The 16,120-nt window shown below is 42.4% G+C and overlaps 1 protein-coding gene across 2 annotated transcripts in view; it reads left to right on the top strand.

The window, feature by feature from the left end:
* Positions 1-15,902, top strand: part of LOC107395645 (TNF receptor-associated factor 2) — a 37,253-nt gene extending 21,351 nt beyond the window's left edge. The window contains exons 3-10 of one of the 2 annotated variants that reach the window (XM_054731192.2): positions 2,203-2,301; positions 3,391-3,552; positions 6,691-6,765; positions 6,866-6,940; positions 9,241-9,723; positions 13,134-13,311; positions 13,386-13,534; positions 15,600-15,902. In XM_054731192.2, the coding sequence (XP_054587167.1) occupies positions 2,203-2,301; positions 3,391-3,552; positions 6,691-6,765; positions 6,866-6,940; positions 9,241-9,723; positions 13,134-13,311; positions 13,386-13,534; positions 15,600-15,818 (1,440 nt within the window). In that variant the 3' untranslated portion in view covers positions 15,819-15,902. The remainder of the gene's footprint in view (positions 1-2,202; positions 2,302-3,390; positions 3,553-6,690; positions 6,766-6,865; positions 6,941-9,240; positions 9,724-13,133; positions 13,312-13,385; positions 13,535-15,599) is intronic. The other variant, XM_054731193.2, reaches the window with a different exon arrangement.
* Positions 15,903-16,120: the final 218 nt, after the last annotated feature.

Below are 16,120 nucleotides of genomic sequence, written 5' to 3' on the forward strand. Positions count from 1 at the left end.
GCATGTTCCCTTGCCATCTGATCCAACTCACCACCAGGTGGTGATCAGTTGACAGCTCCGCCCCTCTCTTCACTTGGGTGTCCAAAACATACGGCCGCAGGTCAGATGATACGACTACAAAATCTATCATTGACCTGTGACCTAGGCTGCCCTGGTACCAAGTGTACCGGTGGGCATCCTTATGTTCGAACATGGTGTTCGTTATGGCCAAACTGCGGCTTGCAAAGAAGTCCAATAACAAAACACCGCTGGAGTTCAGATTAGGTGGGCCGTTGCTCCCAATCAAACCCCTCCAGGTCAAGCTGTCATTGCCCACGTGAGCATTGAAGTCCCCCAGCAGGACAATGGAGTCCCCTGATGGAGCACTATCTAGCACTCGTCCCAGGGACTCCAAAAAGGGTGGGTACTCTGAACTGATATTTGGCCCATAAGCACAAACAACAGTCAGGACCCGTTCCCCGACCCGAAGGCGCAAGGAAGCTACCCTCTTGTCCCCCGGGGTAAACCCCAACACACAGGCAGAGAGTCTCGGGGCTAACAAAAAGCCAACCCCAGCCCTCCGCCTCTCACCCGGAGCAACTCCAGCAAAGTAGAGTGTCCAACCCCTCTCCAGGTCTCGGGTTCCAGAGCCAATGCAATGTGTCGAGGTGAGTCCGACTATATCTAGCCGGTACCGCTCAACCTCTGCCATAAGCTCCGGCTCCTTCCCCGCCAGCGAGGTGACGTTCCATGTCCCAAAAACTAGTTTTCTTGTCCGGGGATTGGACCGCCAAGGCTCCCGCCTTGGTCTGCCACCCGATTCGCATTGCACCGGACCCTTCATGTTCCTCCTGCGGGTGGTGGGTCCACAGTTGGACGAGCCCATGTATCCGGTTCGGGCTGGGCCCGGCCGGGCCCCCTGGGCGAAAGCCCGGCCACCAGGCGCTCGCTCACGGGCCCCAACCCCAGGCCTGGCTCCAGGGTGGGACCCCGGTAACCCTCCGGGCCGGGTACTCCGACTCTTCGTTTTAACCGCCATGAAAGATCCTTCGAACCGTTCTTTGTCTCACCCTTCACCTAAGACCAATTTGTCATGGGAGACCCTACCAGGGGCACTAATTGCCCCAGACAACATAGCTCCTAGGATCATTAGGGCACTCAAACTCCTCCACCACGATAAGGTGACGGTTCAAGTTTTTGTATAATTCTGAAATATTCATTATTTTTAAATTTACTATTTAACTATTTAGAATTTTGTGTTTTCATCACATTTAGCTTGTACTTTATTTAAAATATTTTCATATTTATCCATATTAGTAGATTTTTTGTGCTGCATTGTTTGGAGAAACAAATCCTAACAAAGGTTATTTGAGATGTTTTTTTTTAAAATAAATTTTGAACAATAAATGATATTTAAATGGCATTTTTTACTATTTAGAATTATTTGTTTTGTTGCTTTTCATCTGGTATGTAAGAATGTTCATGAACAGTCATTTTGACACGTACAGGAGAGAATATATCACGACATATAATGTTACTACACATGCGTCACAAAATATCGTGATAAAGATATTTGGCCATATTGCCTGTTCCCAACATATGTGCACGTGTACACCTTTAACTCCTGTGTGTATAGGACAGGCTGATTAAAGGGATGTTCCACCCTAAATTGAAATTTTGTCCATTGACATATTTCCAGTTATATAAGTACAGAAAAACAATTTGTAACCAGCCCAGTCATTCTCCTGACCCAGCTGTACTCCTTTAGCTTTAGCTTAGCATAAAACACAGTAAGTGGATGGATCCAACTAGCATTGTGAGTAAAAAAAATCCTTAAATTCACTCAGTAGTGATCCCGATTCTACATTGCAGGCAGTGAAGCAGCAGGCGGAAAACTCTGGAGCAACCAGTGACTCTGCCCCTAGCCAATCAGCAGCCACAGTCACGATGCTGGCCTGACTTTGTCTTGACAGTAACCTCAACGGAGCAGGGACTAAATCTTGGGAAAAGGTAGAGGGAAAATGCCAAACCGTGCCCTTGGAAAAGGTGGTTGGGCTGAGCTGTACTAATCTGAGTTACTCTGAGTAGTGCCCGTGGAAAACTAGCTTAAACTCAGTCAATGAACAAATAGAAAGCAGTAGATCAAACAGTCACTATATCAGAGCTTCCTGACTACCAGGTAATTGATGCAAAGACTAAAAACAGTCATGCTGTTCTGTCTAGGCATTTCCAGACAATGCAGCTCGGAGAGAGGTGGAGGCCCTGGCAGCACTCTGTCCCAATGAGGGATGCACATGGACTGGAACTGTCAAAGACTTTGAGGTAAATAAATGTTATTGTTGTTGTGTGAGGACATTTGCATAACTAAAATATAAATCCTTCATGACCAGTATTTTAGTCTGCACATACTGTAAGTCACTGGCCCTCAAACTGGGATCCCTGGGCCCCCAGGGGTCCACAAGCCATAATGTGGGGCGTTGTGAAACACACGTAGTGGGTCCTGAAGATGCTCTGCTTTTGCATCTTCTGCGGTAGAGCTAATTAGCACAAAGGACAAGCCAACTAGGTTAAAGAGGCGTCTCATCACAAAGCATCCTCAGTTCAAGAACAAAGCAAGATTTTATTCCATTGAAAGAATGAGGGTTACATGCCTCATAAATATGAATTTTGAACCCTCTAATGGGCCATTCCCATCTGTACCGGGTCGGCCCGGGCCGGGTAGCCCCAGTCGGCCCCAGCCTGTCCCGGTTGATTCCACACATCCTTGTCTTAAGTCCATGTGGGCTGATTCTACCCACCAATCAGAGGCTTGCTCTAATGGAAGGTGTGAATTTGCTGTCAGCGGTGGGTGTGTTGGTCCTGGTCGGCCTGAAGCAGACCCCCTCGAGAAGAGGGCTGAGAATGAGCCTTGATTGGCCCGTAGATCTGTCAGGCTTTCCTAATCCTAGAGTTTCACCGTCTATTTTCTATCAGAAGCTGATGCAGGAGATAAGTGTAGGAGACTATTTTCATGTTCAGCCTGCATGAAAAACTCTGAGTGACTGATTATGATCAGAAATACTCATTAAGAAATGTTTTTTTCAGTGAACCACACCTTGAAGCTGCAATACATTTGTCAGCCACTAGATGGTGAAGTTGGATAAAAAATACTCTGGAGTGTAGCTTTAATGCATTTTTAGTGGAAGTTTGTTGGTAACACTTTTCAGTAAAGGCCCCTTTTAATTGTTAGTTGGTGCATTTTTAAGCATTAATAAACAATTGAATAAAGTAATAACAACTGCTTAATCATAGTATGTAATGCATTACTAAGCAGCCCCCAGCACATCGTCCTAAACTTAAGGACATTTAATAATGGTAATGTTACAGTGTTCCCAAAGTTTAAATCATAAATTGTTTGTTTTCCACTTGCAGGCTGACCATGAGGGCAACTGTGACTTCATGATCATTATGTGTCCGTCCTGCAAAGAGCTGATGAGAGCTAATGAACAGGAACGCCACAATGAAAGGGAATGTCCAGAGAGGACGCTAAACTGCAAATACTGCAAAGAACCCTTCTTGTTAAAGAACATCAAGGTCTGTCTTCTTTCCATCTTGATAAAACATCATGTGTATTATATGTGTGATAGTCGCATCACCAGTCATAGCCATCCTCAGAAATGTCGTTTACTGATGTTCTCTGATTCCTTCTTTCTTCAACCCCACCCTGGTTTTTTTTGGTCCTGCTGGGGACCGCCTAGTTTATTCTTTTCCGTCTGTCCATCTGTGGAGGTGCAAAGACACATAACACAATTTTCTGTGGTCACAAGGGCTCTCCAACAGGCTTGCTGGGATGGACAAAGTAGAGCCCAGCTTTCTAATTATCTGTTAAGAGCAGCGGAGACCACAAGCCTGTGATTGGTCAGAACGCTGCTTCCTTTAACTTTGTCAACAGTACCGCCATTCACTCTTAACAAAAATCAAACAAGAGTCAAAGATACCTGCAGAGTCACGGGGCAGGTTGAATGTCTCATGTAAAAATTCAACAATATAAACGTTAATACAACTGTGACTTAAAAAGTACAAAGATGCTTTATTTGCGGACGGAAATCACAAAAAATGTGGGTTTGATGGAGGTGGCTGCATGAGGAGGTGGAGGAGAAAGAGAGACAAATATGTCCGTGTCAAAAAGTCTAAAATACATAAACACAATAGCAAACACACTAGAGACATGTCCGCAATAGTAGCAGGATCAATATGTGTGCTAGGCTTAAGGAGCAAATAAACAGGGAAGGAAGGAACAGTGGTTTTCCCCAAATCTCCTCTTGTAACTGATGAAGAGAACAGAGCGAGCTTCAGCCAAGATGGAGCAGCAGTGCTCTTTTGTATCCAAAGTGTCCTCCCTTTCCGGTCGGCTCATTGGTACCCGGAAGTAAGAAAAAACGAGCAATTTTCTAATCTGCTTTGCTCTATGCCCTGGATCGCACATGTTGTACTTCAGTTTAACGTGCATTTTAATGTTCTTTAAAATGGTTGAAAAATATAAACAAAGGTCAAAAAGTTACTTTGGTTGTCCATCCAGGTTTTCAGATAACTAGCAGGCGTTTAAAAATACTAAATCAAAGGAAGTGGGCAGGCTTCCCAACAAAACCTGCGGTTTTGGAGTCACGTGACTGATTACGTACCTCCAGGAAAACTTAGAGGAAGACGTGCTCGACTACAGTTATTTTTAGTCCCTGAGGTAACACCGATTCAACTAGTTTAACGATGGTTAATGTTTGTGTATGTTGGGGTTGTACAAACTCCTGTTTTTCTGGACTTTGTGTTTGTCGATTTCCACAACAGAAAATGAAAATGAGAAGCCCAGAAATCAAATAAACGAAGAGCTGGGGGTTTTCAAAGGGCCAGCTGCACTAAATGTGCTTTTCGTTGGTGCAGCATGCGGAGTCTACTGTCTGTGAGAACACTTTTAAAAGTAGAAAAATAACTTTAACACATGGGTGTTGATGCTCCAAAAGTCAGCATGTTTATAGGTCATCATCACACTTGGCATGGTCTCCAGTGCACTGTGGAATGCCTTGATAATCCGTGAAGTTGTCCAGGTTTCATCGTCAGTGGTTATGTTTGCTTTGAGGAACTGGCGGGCAACCACAAACTGCTTCATTGATTTCAGTGCTTGATGGAGTCAGAATGGGCTTTACATGTTTGACATCAAGAAAAGTCTCACTGTTTGGGTGCAGAGTGCAGTCATTAGCTCACTGTTGCGTTCACTGAAACATTTGCTTATCTCTTCCCCAACCATATCCAGGGTGCTGCAGTTGAGTGTCACTGACGTAGTACCGATTTCTGGCTAGTTGGCCGTCATTCACAAGGGTAGAAATCTGCTGCCCTGAGTCAGTCCTCTTCACTGTCTCTCGCCACTTGGCCACACTTTCCATGTGTTCCTCACACTTGATGCTTACTCAATCCTGGCAGGGTTTAGTATATCTTAGGCCGTACACACACAGTGAGAACAGAGGGTTACCAATCTGCTCCTCTACCTCTAACTCTGGGTGTTCCTCAAGGTTTGATACTGGGCCCAACCTTATTTAAAATCTGTTAATACCATTGTTCATGCTGTTGACAGTTCTCATATACATTTATATGCGGACAACACCATTTTATATGCATGCAGTTCTTCCTTGAATGCAGCTTTGTCCTCTTTGCAGCACAACTTTAATTGTCTTCAACATGCCTTCTCCAGCCTTCCTCTTCATCTAAACACAAGGAAATTAAAGTTCATGATCTTCCGACCGTATCGCCCAATCAACTTGCCACCCTAGTATTGTTTCCGTGGATGGTTCAGAACTACAACTTATCAGTTCTTATAAGTATCTGGATATCTGGCTTGACATCACTATTTCATTTGACATTCACATTAATTCATTACTTTCTAAAGTGAAGTTAAGAATTGGGTTTCTATACCACATCAGGTAATCCTTTACTCATTCTGCTAAGCAAACCTTGGTCAAAATGAGAATCCTTCCCAACTTAGATTACGGTGACATCACTTAGCTGAATATAAATTATTACAGTGTGACACACACAATAAATTGTGACTCCTCCCCAAAAATTCAGCTGGGAAAACAATCAGTACCTGTCTGACATCCATTGGCGGGGCAAGGAGGTACGGGTGGGGGGCCAATGCCCCTCTAATTGACCCCCAGATGCCGGGGCTGGTGTACACATTGATCAGGATGTCCAAATGAAATGTTTGTGGATCCACATGGTTACACAGTTTAATATATCTGGATTATTTTCTTGACCTGAGTGTAATTCATCTTTCAGCTGGGTATCCATTAATGTTTTTAATCTGAGGCCCCTGGTGAGGACCAAGTCCCGTTTTCTTTTTCCTGGTGCACATAGTCATGGATATGAAAAGGGTTGTTCTGTTTTTTCTGCGTTAGAGGTGATGCTAATACCTAACAATACATTCATCTGGTGCTATAAAAAAGGAGCAAATATTTACATGTTACTTTTATGAAGACTTTGAGACCTTCAGGTATTGAAGTATCGTGGGCCAAACACACTGCTCACTCAGCCAAATGAAGGCACTCGGGTTAGCTTTCAAGGCTTCGGATTTTTGACTTTGCTCCATTGTATTAAAAATGGAAGATGTGTTCAAAACCTTGCCATAGGCTTGTGAGTGCAATAGTACTTTTTAAGGATGTGAGTGAATTTTTGTTCTTATTCTAGGCTCATGATGAAATCTGTCCAAAGTACCCTATGATTTGTGAGGGTTGTGCAAAGAAAAAGATTCCTCGAGAAAAGGTACATATTTAAATTATTTCTCCTAGTTTTGATCTTAATTATTTAGCCTCAAATAACTAAACCTTTTCATCAATGGCTTGTTTTATGTTGTATTTCGCAGTATGTGGACCATATTAAGTTCTGCAGTAAATTTAAAACCCCATGCAGATTTCATGTTGTTGGCTGCAATACGTCTGTAAGTAGTTATTCTTGTTGTTATATGTGCACCAATCTCTTATTTACTGGATTATTAAAATTCTGACAAAATTCAGGAAGTTTGTTTCACACTTGTGCTTTCAACAGACAGGCAGTCCAAAAATGTTTGATTATGATTTCTTTTTTCATTTCAGTAAATTTTGACACATGTAGAAGATCTTTGGATGTTTAAACTGGTACTTCACTGAAAAACCATTTTTAATGATTAGTCCTGATTATAATTAGTCTGAGTTTTTAATGCAGGCTGAACAGTTTCTTGGGCAGCAGTAGCTCAACAAGTTGAGTGGGTTGTCCAGTAATCGGAAGGTTGCAGGTTCGATCCCGGCTTTGGACAGAGAATTCTGCTGTTGTATTCTTGGGCAAGACACTTAACCCACCTTGCCTGCTGGTGGTGGTCGGAGGGACCGGTGGCGTCAGTGCTCGGCAGCCTGGCCTCCGTCAGTGTGCCCCAGAGCAGCTGTGGCTTCAACCAGATCGCCCTAATCAACTTGCCACCCTGGTATTGTTTCCGTGGATGGTAGCTCATCCCCACCAGTGTGTGAATGGATGAATGATATACTGTAGTGTAAAGCTCTTTGGAGTCCTTACTCTGAGAGGTGCTATACAAGTGCGGGTCATTTATCATTTATCATAATTAGTAAGCCTTTTCTCACCCAGAGGGAAACAGTAATTAGCACCAAGAAAAGGTTAACACTCTGTTTGTTAGACTCAATAAAATGTTGTTTAACTAAAACACAATGAGCCTAGAAAATTTATAATAAAATGTATACATTTAGTTCTGTCCTTCCCTACTTTAAAGGTGTGGTTCACTGAAAAGCATTTATTAGTTATTATATATATCATGCAGGCTGCGCAGTGGTTAGAGTTGTTGTCTTGCAGCAAGAAGGTCCTGGGTTCGCTTCCCGGCCTGGGATCTTTCTGCATGGAGTTTGCATGTTCTCCCTGTGCATGCGTGGCTTCCTCCCACAGTCCAAAAACATGACTGTTAGGTTGATTGGTCTGTCTTAATTGTCCTTAGGTGTGAGTGTGTGTGTGTGATTGTTTGTCTTGTGTGTCTTTGTGTTGCCCTGCGATGGACTGGCTCTCTCTCTAGGGTGTACCCTGCCTGATTGCCCGTTGACTGACCCCGCGACCCTGCGTGGACAAGCGGGTTCAGAAAATATCATGCAGGCTGAACATGAAAATAGTCTCCTACACCTATCTCCTGCATTAGCTTCTGATAGATAATAGATGGTGAAACTCTAGGATATGAAAATCCTGACAGCTCTACGACACACTGTCACTTGTCATGGACTCACCCATCTCGACGGGGAAGGCTGTTGTTGGTTTAGCGTCCAGGAAACAACAGAGAATGTCTCAGCTAGTAGAAGCTAACTGTTAGCGTTAGCAACTTCACCACATGGCAGAAGTCCTCCAGTGTGGTGTTCGTGAAGATATAACATTCATATTGTAGAGCTAACGGAGTCAGTGGTAGAGACACGTTGCTGTTATCCAGTCAGAGGAGAGATGCCCAAACATCAGGAAATAAGACTCCAGATCTTGTTGTGTTGAGCTCAGCTCTGATCTGGCTTACTTGAAACAGGTGCAGCTGAGGCAAATGCTGTCAGGACATGCCCGAAGACATTCGTTCCTGCTAGAGACCACTGTGCAAATGTAATGAAAATATGACAAAAGCACCACTTTAATTCTTTCAGAGTATGTTGGTGGTGGTTTAATATCAGCCCTGTAAGGATGTCTTCAGTGGCTGAGTACATATTACTCTCACGTATTGATGTGATGCATGAATCAGGCTGAGCTTATCACATCGACAGTAGAGCTCTGGGTACTCTTATATCAATTCTGCTTTAATTTACTCTAATTTTAATTTCTGTCCAATGTGCTTGTGCTTCTGTTCATCAACTTTTACCAATAATGCAATTTATTTGTGTATGCGTGTGTGTGTGTGTGTGTGTGCATGTCTTCGATTGTGAAGGTTGAGTGGATTTGGAAGTGTTATAGGTGCATTATTTGTGTAGCCTGCAGTCAACATTAGGGTTCATGTTAACAGCTGGTTCTCTTCACTATTGTATCTGAGTTATCGTTGAGGAACATCAAATTAATATTAATGTCTCAGCCAGCTGATAAGATCTATTTTTAGTCTTGCTATTTTAAAAGATGAAAACATTTGAAAGCAGCATCAAAGTTGTTCCTCAGCTATTTTCAAACACTGAATGGTTGAGAAGGGGACCTGATTTCTGTGCTTTTAATCTGCTGCTGCCCGTATCTCTGTTTGTCTCACAGGTTGAGAAAGAGAAGATTCATGACCATGAGTGTCAGTGTTCTTACGAGCACCTTAACCTGCTTCTGCAGTTCATCATGGGCATCAAGGTGAGTCTGGAAAGCCTGCAGCCCCAGAGCTTGGAGGTGGCTAGCAAGAGGTTACAGGAGCTCCACCAGTCCCTCCGAGGCTTGGAGCTGAAAATGAGCAAGCTGGGTGGAGGTGCTGCAGCTTCCATGCAGGGTGCGATCACCCCGACCCTGTTGACCTCTTTCACCCCCTTGTCCAGCGCTGTGGCTATCACGCTGGAGCTGCAGCTTCAGAATGAGAAGAAAAAGGTGGCTGAACTGAGCCAGCGCTGCCAGGAGCTGGAGCTCAAAGTGAGCACTTTTGAAAACATCATCTGTGTCCTGAATCGAGAAATGGAACGTTCCAGCACTACCATGGAGGCTTACAACCGCCAGCATCGACTAGACCAGGACAAGATTGAAATCCTCAACAACAAGGTGACATACACCTCGTTACCTCCAGAACCACCTGACACTGGTTAGGGTAAAGGGTTTTGTATCTTGGGGTTTTGTAAACGGTCGTAAACATGCTGCAGGTTTGTCATTAGCATAATCAATGTGAATATTAGTCACCAGTTTTGAGGAGATGTTCAAAGTCTATTGTGACAACAGAGAGAATCTCAGAGAAGTTTATTTAGGAAATTAATGCATTAGTGCCTATAAACTAACACTAAGACCTTATTTGTACCTTTCAGCTCAAAACAGACACTCAAGAGTCAAAATCACCACACACTAGCTGTTTCCATAGGAACGAGTCCCTAAATTAGCAGCTACACCACCACCTCTCCTGTCAGATTTAACGTTTAGAATTTGGTGGTGGTGATGCTATGAAAACTGTTGCATTTAACCACATTTCAGATAAAAGCATAAAATCAAGATTATGAGCAGAGATAAAATCATTTACTAAAATGACTTGTTGCTAGTGATGCACCGATAGAATGAAAATTATTAAAGCTGAATTTACGTTATCATGTACACACACACACACACACACACACACACACACACACACACAGACACATTTACGGTTCTGAGATGATTTCATTCACTGTTCACATGACTAAACCAGGGTTTTTCCCGGCTCAGATCGAGGCAGAGGTGGTACCATCCTGACCGTGTGCCAGCACACACATACTCTGTGCATCCAACCGCCTCACTTTTTTAAAGGCAAAATATTATAAAAGGCTCAATAATATGCATTAGATTGGTGTTTAGTTCCCTTTTCCCCATCTGATATTTATAGTTAAAATTGTTTTTAAATATTTGACCTACATTTCAGTAACATTTTAGGTTTGTGTTAATAGCACTCATCTTAGTCAAAATAACACATAAATATATGCAGTAAACCATAATGCATTTCATTAACATGCATTTGTATTGGAAATGGTAATAACATTTAATTTCTGCTGCTAACAATGTAATGGTGGCATGTCTATTATCTACGGGTTGGCAATAATCCAGCTTAAATTATGTTCCAAGATGGAAGCGTTTGTGAATTAGAATTATATACTAAAACAGCTTGCTGTACTTCCAGTATCTGCAGCGGTTCTGATCCGTAGCGCTGCAGGATGCAGAATAAACAGGATGGTGGGGACTTTTCATCCGCTTGTAGAGTTTAGTCTTTCTTAGTTTAACGAGCATCATCATATATTTTTCTGTGCGCCACTTGATCGTGAGACTGCTACCCATTAGCTTTAGCATTAGCCAATCTGCATGTAGCTGCACTTTTGATCTCAAACTTTGGACCGGTTCTGCCTTTGCTGGTTCCTTTATTTTCCTCCACTGCATCCAGATGACCACACTGTGCGCCAGTAAAAAGCATTTTTCTTACACGTAAATTACTTTTGTTCAGTAAAGTTCTGGGGAAAATAGTAATTCAAACATGTTGCACCAGTGCTATGTTTAAAAATAGACACGCACAGTTTTTTTTTGTCGCACTGTACAGTCCTGCTCTGATTTGGTAAAGCCTGGGGGGAAATCAGGACGTCAATAGCACCAACCATAGATATCTATCAACGAGCGAGAAAAGCTATTTTTGATCTTTGTCTGCAGCGGTTTAGTGCTTTGTGGTGCACCGCTGCTGATACAGCACCCGTGTAGTGGTGCAACGCTGCAACTGCAGTTAAAATAACATCCATATAGCTGGGGGCAGAGTGAAATCAGGCTGAGGCGGCACAAAATACATGGAGGCGGCCGTCACGCAAATTCGAATGCAGGAAAAACCCTGACTAAATTACACATCACCCCCTCACCCTCTGAAACAGGCAAACAAATGGAGGCAAGATGGAAAGAATATCGGTTGTTAATATTGGCCCGGTTTTATTTATCAAACAGATACCGATAGGTTAAAAAATGGCTAACATCGGCCGATATCGAGATTGATGCCGATATATTGTCCATCCCTAAATGTTGCTAAGCGATCTATTCAATTCAATTCATATTTATTTATATAGCGCCAAATCACGACAAAAGTCGTCTCGATGCACTTCACACAGTAAACATTCCAATACAGGTCAGTTCATTAAGTCAATCAGTAAAAAGATTCCTGTATAAGGAACCCAGCAGATTGCATCGAGTCACTGACTAGTGTCAGAGTCTTTACATCAATCTCCATAGTAGAAGAAGAAGAAGAAGAAAATATCATTTCTATAGCGCCTCTCAAGATAAAAATCACGAGGCGCTTCACAAAAACAAAAACAAAAAATATAAAAATTGTAAAAATATAAAAAAGCATTTAGAAAATGTTTAAAATATATTTAGAATGAGCAAGAATAAACAATCGCGATTTAAAAGAAAAAATGTTAAGAAAGAGAGAGAGTGAACAGGAAAGAGGGAAATCAGTGGATCCTGAGGAAGGTGGCCGTTTCGATTTGAACTGTTGCATGCCGGGAAAAGTGACGTCAACTCCCGGAGCTCTATAGGTCGGGAGAGCAGAATAGAGAGAGAGTGGTGAAGAAGGTCATACAAAAAAAGCAAGCATGTAGCGACTGTGGAGAGGAAAACTCCCTTTTAACAGGAAGAAACCTCCAGAAGATCCTGGCTCAGTATAAGCAGCCATCCTCCACGACTTACTGGGAATGGAGAAGACAGAGCACACACACACACACACACACACACGCACACGCACACGCACACACACACACACACGCACGCACACGCACACGCACACCATACCAAGTAGATCTAACCTCTAATGAAGCTAATCTCATAGAACTGTTTAGAGGAGTCTGCACTGAACGGGCCTGAGAAGGATCAGGGTTCCCGTTGACACTAGAAATGAACGAAAGAGCGCCGTCTGAAGAATGTGAGGAAGGTTCACTCATAAGTTTAGCTCCTGGAGGGACCATTCCCTCATGGCCAGAGAGGAAACATTTAGGTTTCTTCAGTCTGATGCAGCTCTTTAGTGTGTTCACAAGAGTGTTGAGTTTTGCTATCTTGTTGTTTTGGACCTTCTTGAACTTTGTCCTTGACATAGCTGATGAAAACATGTCCTGATTCGGCGCCTCGTGTCTTTTGATGGCCTTGGCGGCCTTAAAGTCTTTTATAAATGAAATTAAATTGTTTTATTATTATTATTATTATTATTATTATTATTATTATTACTTTTATTTTTATTATATTATTATTATTATTATTTTATCTGTTAACCATGTTCCACAAGGAGGTCTGTCAGCTCAAAGTTTTCATCAACATGTTGGTTTCATATCTCTGCCAGCACATCCTGTAATTACAAGTTTTCCTATTCTAATCATGTTCTATCTGCTCATCAAGTCAGTCTGGAGCTCATGTCTTAGTTCATCTAACTCAGAATCAGACGTTAAATGTATTCCTTTGGCAACCTACTGCAGGTGCGTCAGCTGGAACGCACGGTAAGCCTAAGGGACCTATCCATCGTGGAGATGGAGGGCAAGATGAGAGAGATGTCTGCATCCACATATGATGGCATCTTCATCTGGAAGATCTCAGACTTCACCAAGAAAAGGCAGGATGCGGTGGCCGGCCGTGCTCCAGCTATGTTTTCTCCTGGTAAGCATTTTTTATGGTTATTGTCCGACTGGTGATCGTTGCTTTGAAATAACTTTTTGAACGGTGTTGTTTAGCATTCTATACCAGTAAATATGGCTACAAGATGTGCCTGCGGATCTACCTGAATGGTGACGGGACCGGACGGGGAACCCACCTGTCCCTGTTTTTTGTGGTGATGAGAGGGCATAGCGACGCACTTCTCAAGTGGCCTTTTAATCAGAAGGTAAACGCTCCTTACTTTATTATGGACCAGTGCTGTATCATATCAGTGTGTAATGTCATCTAATTCATGTGAGGTCTAGATAAACTGAATGGCATAAATGCATCCAAGTTGTATATTAGTCTCATTATAGAATGCCAATTAGTTAAACTGTCACTAAATAAAATCTGCATGGTGGCAAAGTTGGTAGTCCTGTTGCCTCGTGACAAAATGGTTGCAGGTTTGAATTTAAGCTGCAGCCTTTCTGCTTGGGGTGTGCGTGCTTAGTGACTGTTGGAGACAGGAAACAGCTCCTGAATTGGACCTGATATGAGTAATCAGAGCTCTACTGCTGATTCGATAACTGAATCAAATGATAATGAGCAAGAAATCAAACTCCATGGAGGCCGGCTGTCAGGAGGGCCATCATGACCTTCCTGCCACTGATCAAGATGATGATCGCTTATCAGATATTTAACACAAGTTTGGAGGAGTGAGATATAACGTCGACGTCAAAATCTGCTCTGGTCGCACAAATGATTTTGCCACTAGTGAAACTCTGGGCTGTGGTCGGCCATTTCCAGTGTCCTGACACATGTACAGGACTGTGATGGTTGACAAAAGGTATAACCATGGACGTAATTTTCACTTTAGAAGTGGGGGGGGGGGGGGGGGGACATGGGAGGGGGGTATCTTTACAGCATGTTCTAATGGGAAACAGGCTTAAACACAAGCGGTTGTTTTCCGCTTGGTCCTAGAGCTCAACCAATGTCACTTTAATATAGCGTAATGTTGTTTTTGGATGGTAAAAAGTGCAGGGGTCAAAACTTGACTTTGGAAAAGTGGGGGGGACATGTCCCCCCTGTCCCCCCCCAAAATTACGTCCATGGGTATAACTCAGTCGTTTTTGAGGGTTTTTAACACTAAATCAGTGTTTGTGAAAACCTTTGAGCCACGCCTGCCAAACTGGCAGACGTGGGAATGTCTCACGCAGGACATTTTTGAACCACAAAGGACAATGTCCTCGCAGGCTTCTGATTTGTTTAACAGTGGTTATTGCTGTGACCTCTGACCTTTACATATTATACATATTTTTACTGTGACAATAAACTGTTGACATAATTTGAAAAAAGAACCATCAATGTGATTTTCTGAAAAATTCAGAAAATGAGGATTAGACAGTCCCACTGCTTAGAAAATAAACCTACAGAAGTAATCAGGAAATTATTAGAGATCATCGTATATTTAATGTAAATTATTATGAAACACCAGAAACATCAGAATACATGTGAAAATATTTTTAAATGTTGTAATGGTTCATAAGGTGTTATTGTGAGTGGTCGTGTCCGACGATTTAAAGTTTTTTGTCGGAAAATATGAAAACATGTCAACAATTGACATTGGATGTGCTACTACTAGTTTACCCGTTTAATTATAGACTCACTAAGATAAATACAATAAAGTTTATCTCTCACCACATAGAATATTTACTAAGACATCACATTGTCACCATAGAAACACTACTTGGTATATATGTTGTGTGTGTGTGTGTGTGTGTGTGTGTGTGTGTGCGTGCGTGCGTGCATGTGTGTGTGTGTGTCTGCTCTGTCTTCTCCATCCCCAGTGAGTCGTGGAGGATGGCTGCTTATACTGAGCCAGGATCCTCTGGAGGTTTTCTTCCTGTTAAAAGGGAGTTTTCCTCTCCACTGTCGCTTTATGCTTGCTTAGTATGAGGATTGCTGTAAAGACTCTCACACTAGTCAGTGACTTGATGCAATTTGCTGGATTCATTATATAGGAAACATTATTTCTGATTGGCTTAATGAACTGACCTGTAATGGAATGTTTACTATGTGAAGTGCCTTGAGGCGACTCTTGTCGTGATTTGGCGCTTTATAAATAAACTTAAATTGAATTGAATTAATGTCTGACTGTCAGACAGGTTTTTGCAAACACTGCTATATTAGCTCTTCTGTGAGATGATGATGATGATGCTGATGTTCAGCATGGACAAAGCTGTTCTGATCTGTGTATTCAGAACAAAAATTTAAATCATCTCCAGTTTTCTTCTCCTATCCTGTGTGTGCAGGTGACTCTCATGCTGCTGGACCAGAACAATAGGGAGCACATAATTGATGCCTTTCGGCCCGATGTGTCATCCTCATCCTTCCAAAGGCCTGTCAGCGATATGAATATAGCCAGTGGCTGCCCCCTCTTCTGCCCGCTCTCTAAACTGGACTCTAAAAACTCCTACATACGTGATGATACCATCTTCGTCAAGACTATAGTGGACCCCACTGGGCTTTAGACAGAATTTGAGGGCAGAAATCTGATTTTTGTTTTTATGAACTAAATTGAATAAAATGTCATTTAGATCATTTGTTACCAAAAAGCCTCCTGGATGTCTTCTTTTAGTTTTGAGACCAGTTGTTTAGAAAGATACTTCAGGCTGCAGGTTGCGGTATTAATTAGATTTCATGTTGTTTCTGATCACAAATGATCCAATAACATTTTATCTTGTAATTCAGTTTTCACACCAGCCAGAGGAACCTTAAAAACAACTTTGAGATTTTTAACAGTGATCTGCTTTTTTGTGTGAAACTAACGCAG

Source organism: Nothobranchius furzeri, chromosome 17 (genome assembly GCF_043380555.1).
Source record: "Nothobranchius furzeri strain GRZ-AD chromosome 17, NfurGRZ-RIMD1, whole genome shotgun sequence".
In the NCBI taxonomy this organism is placed as follows: Eukaryota; Metazoa; Chordata; class Actinopteri; order Cyprinodontiformes; family Nothobranchiidae; genus Nothobranchius; species Nothobranchius furzeri.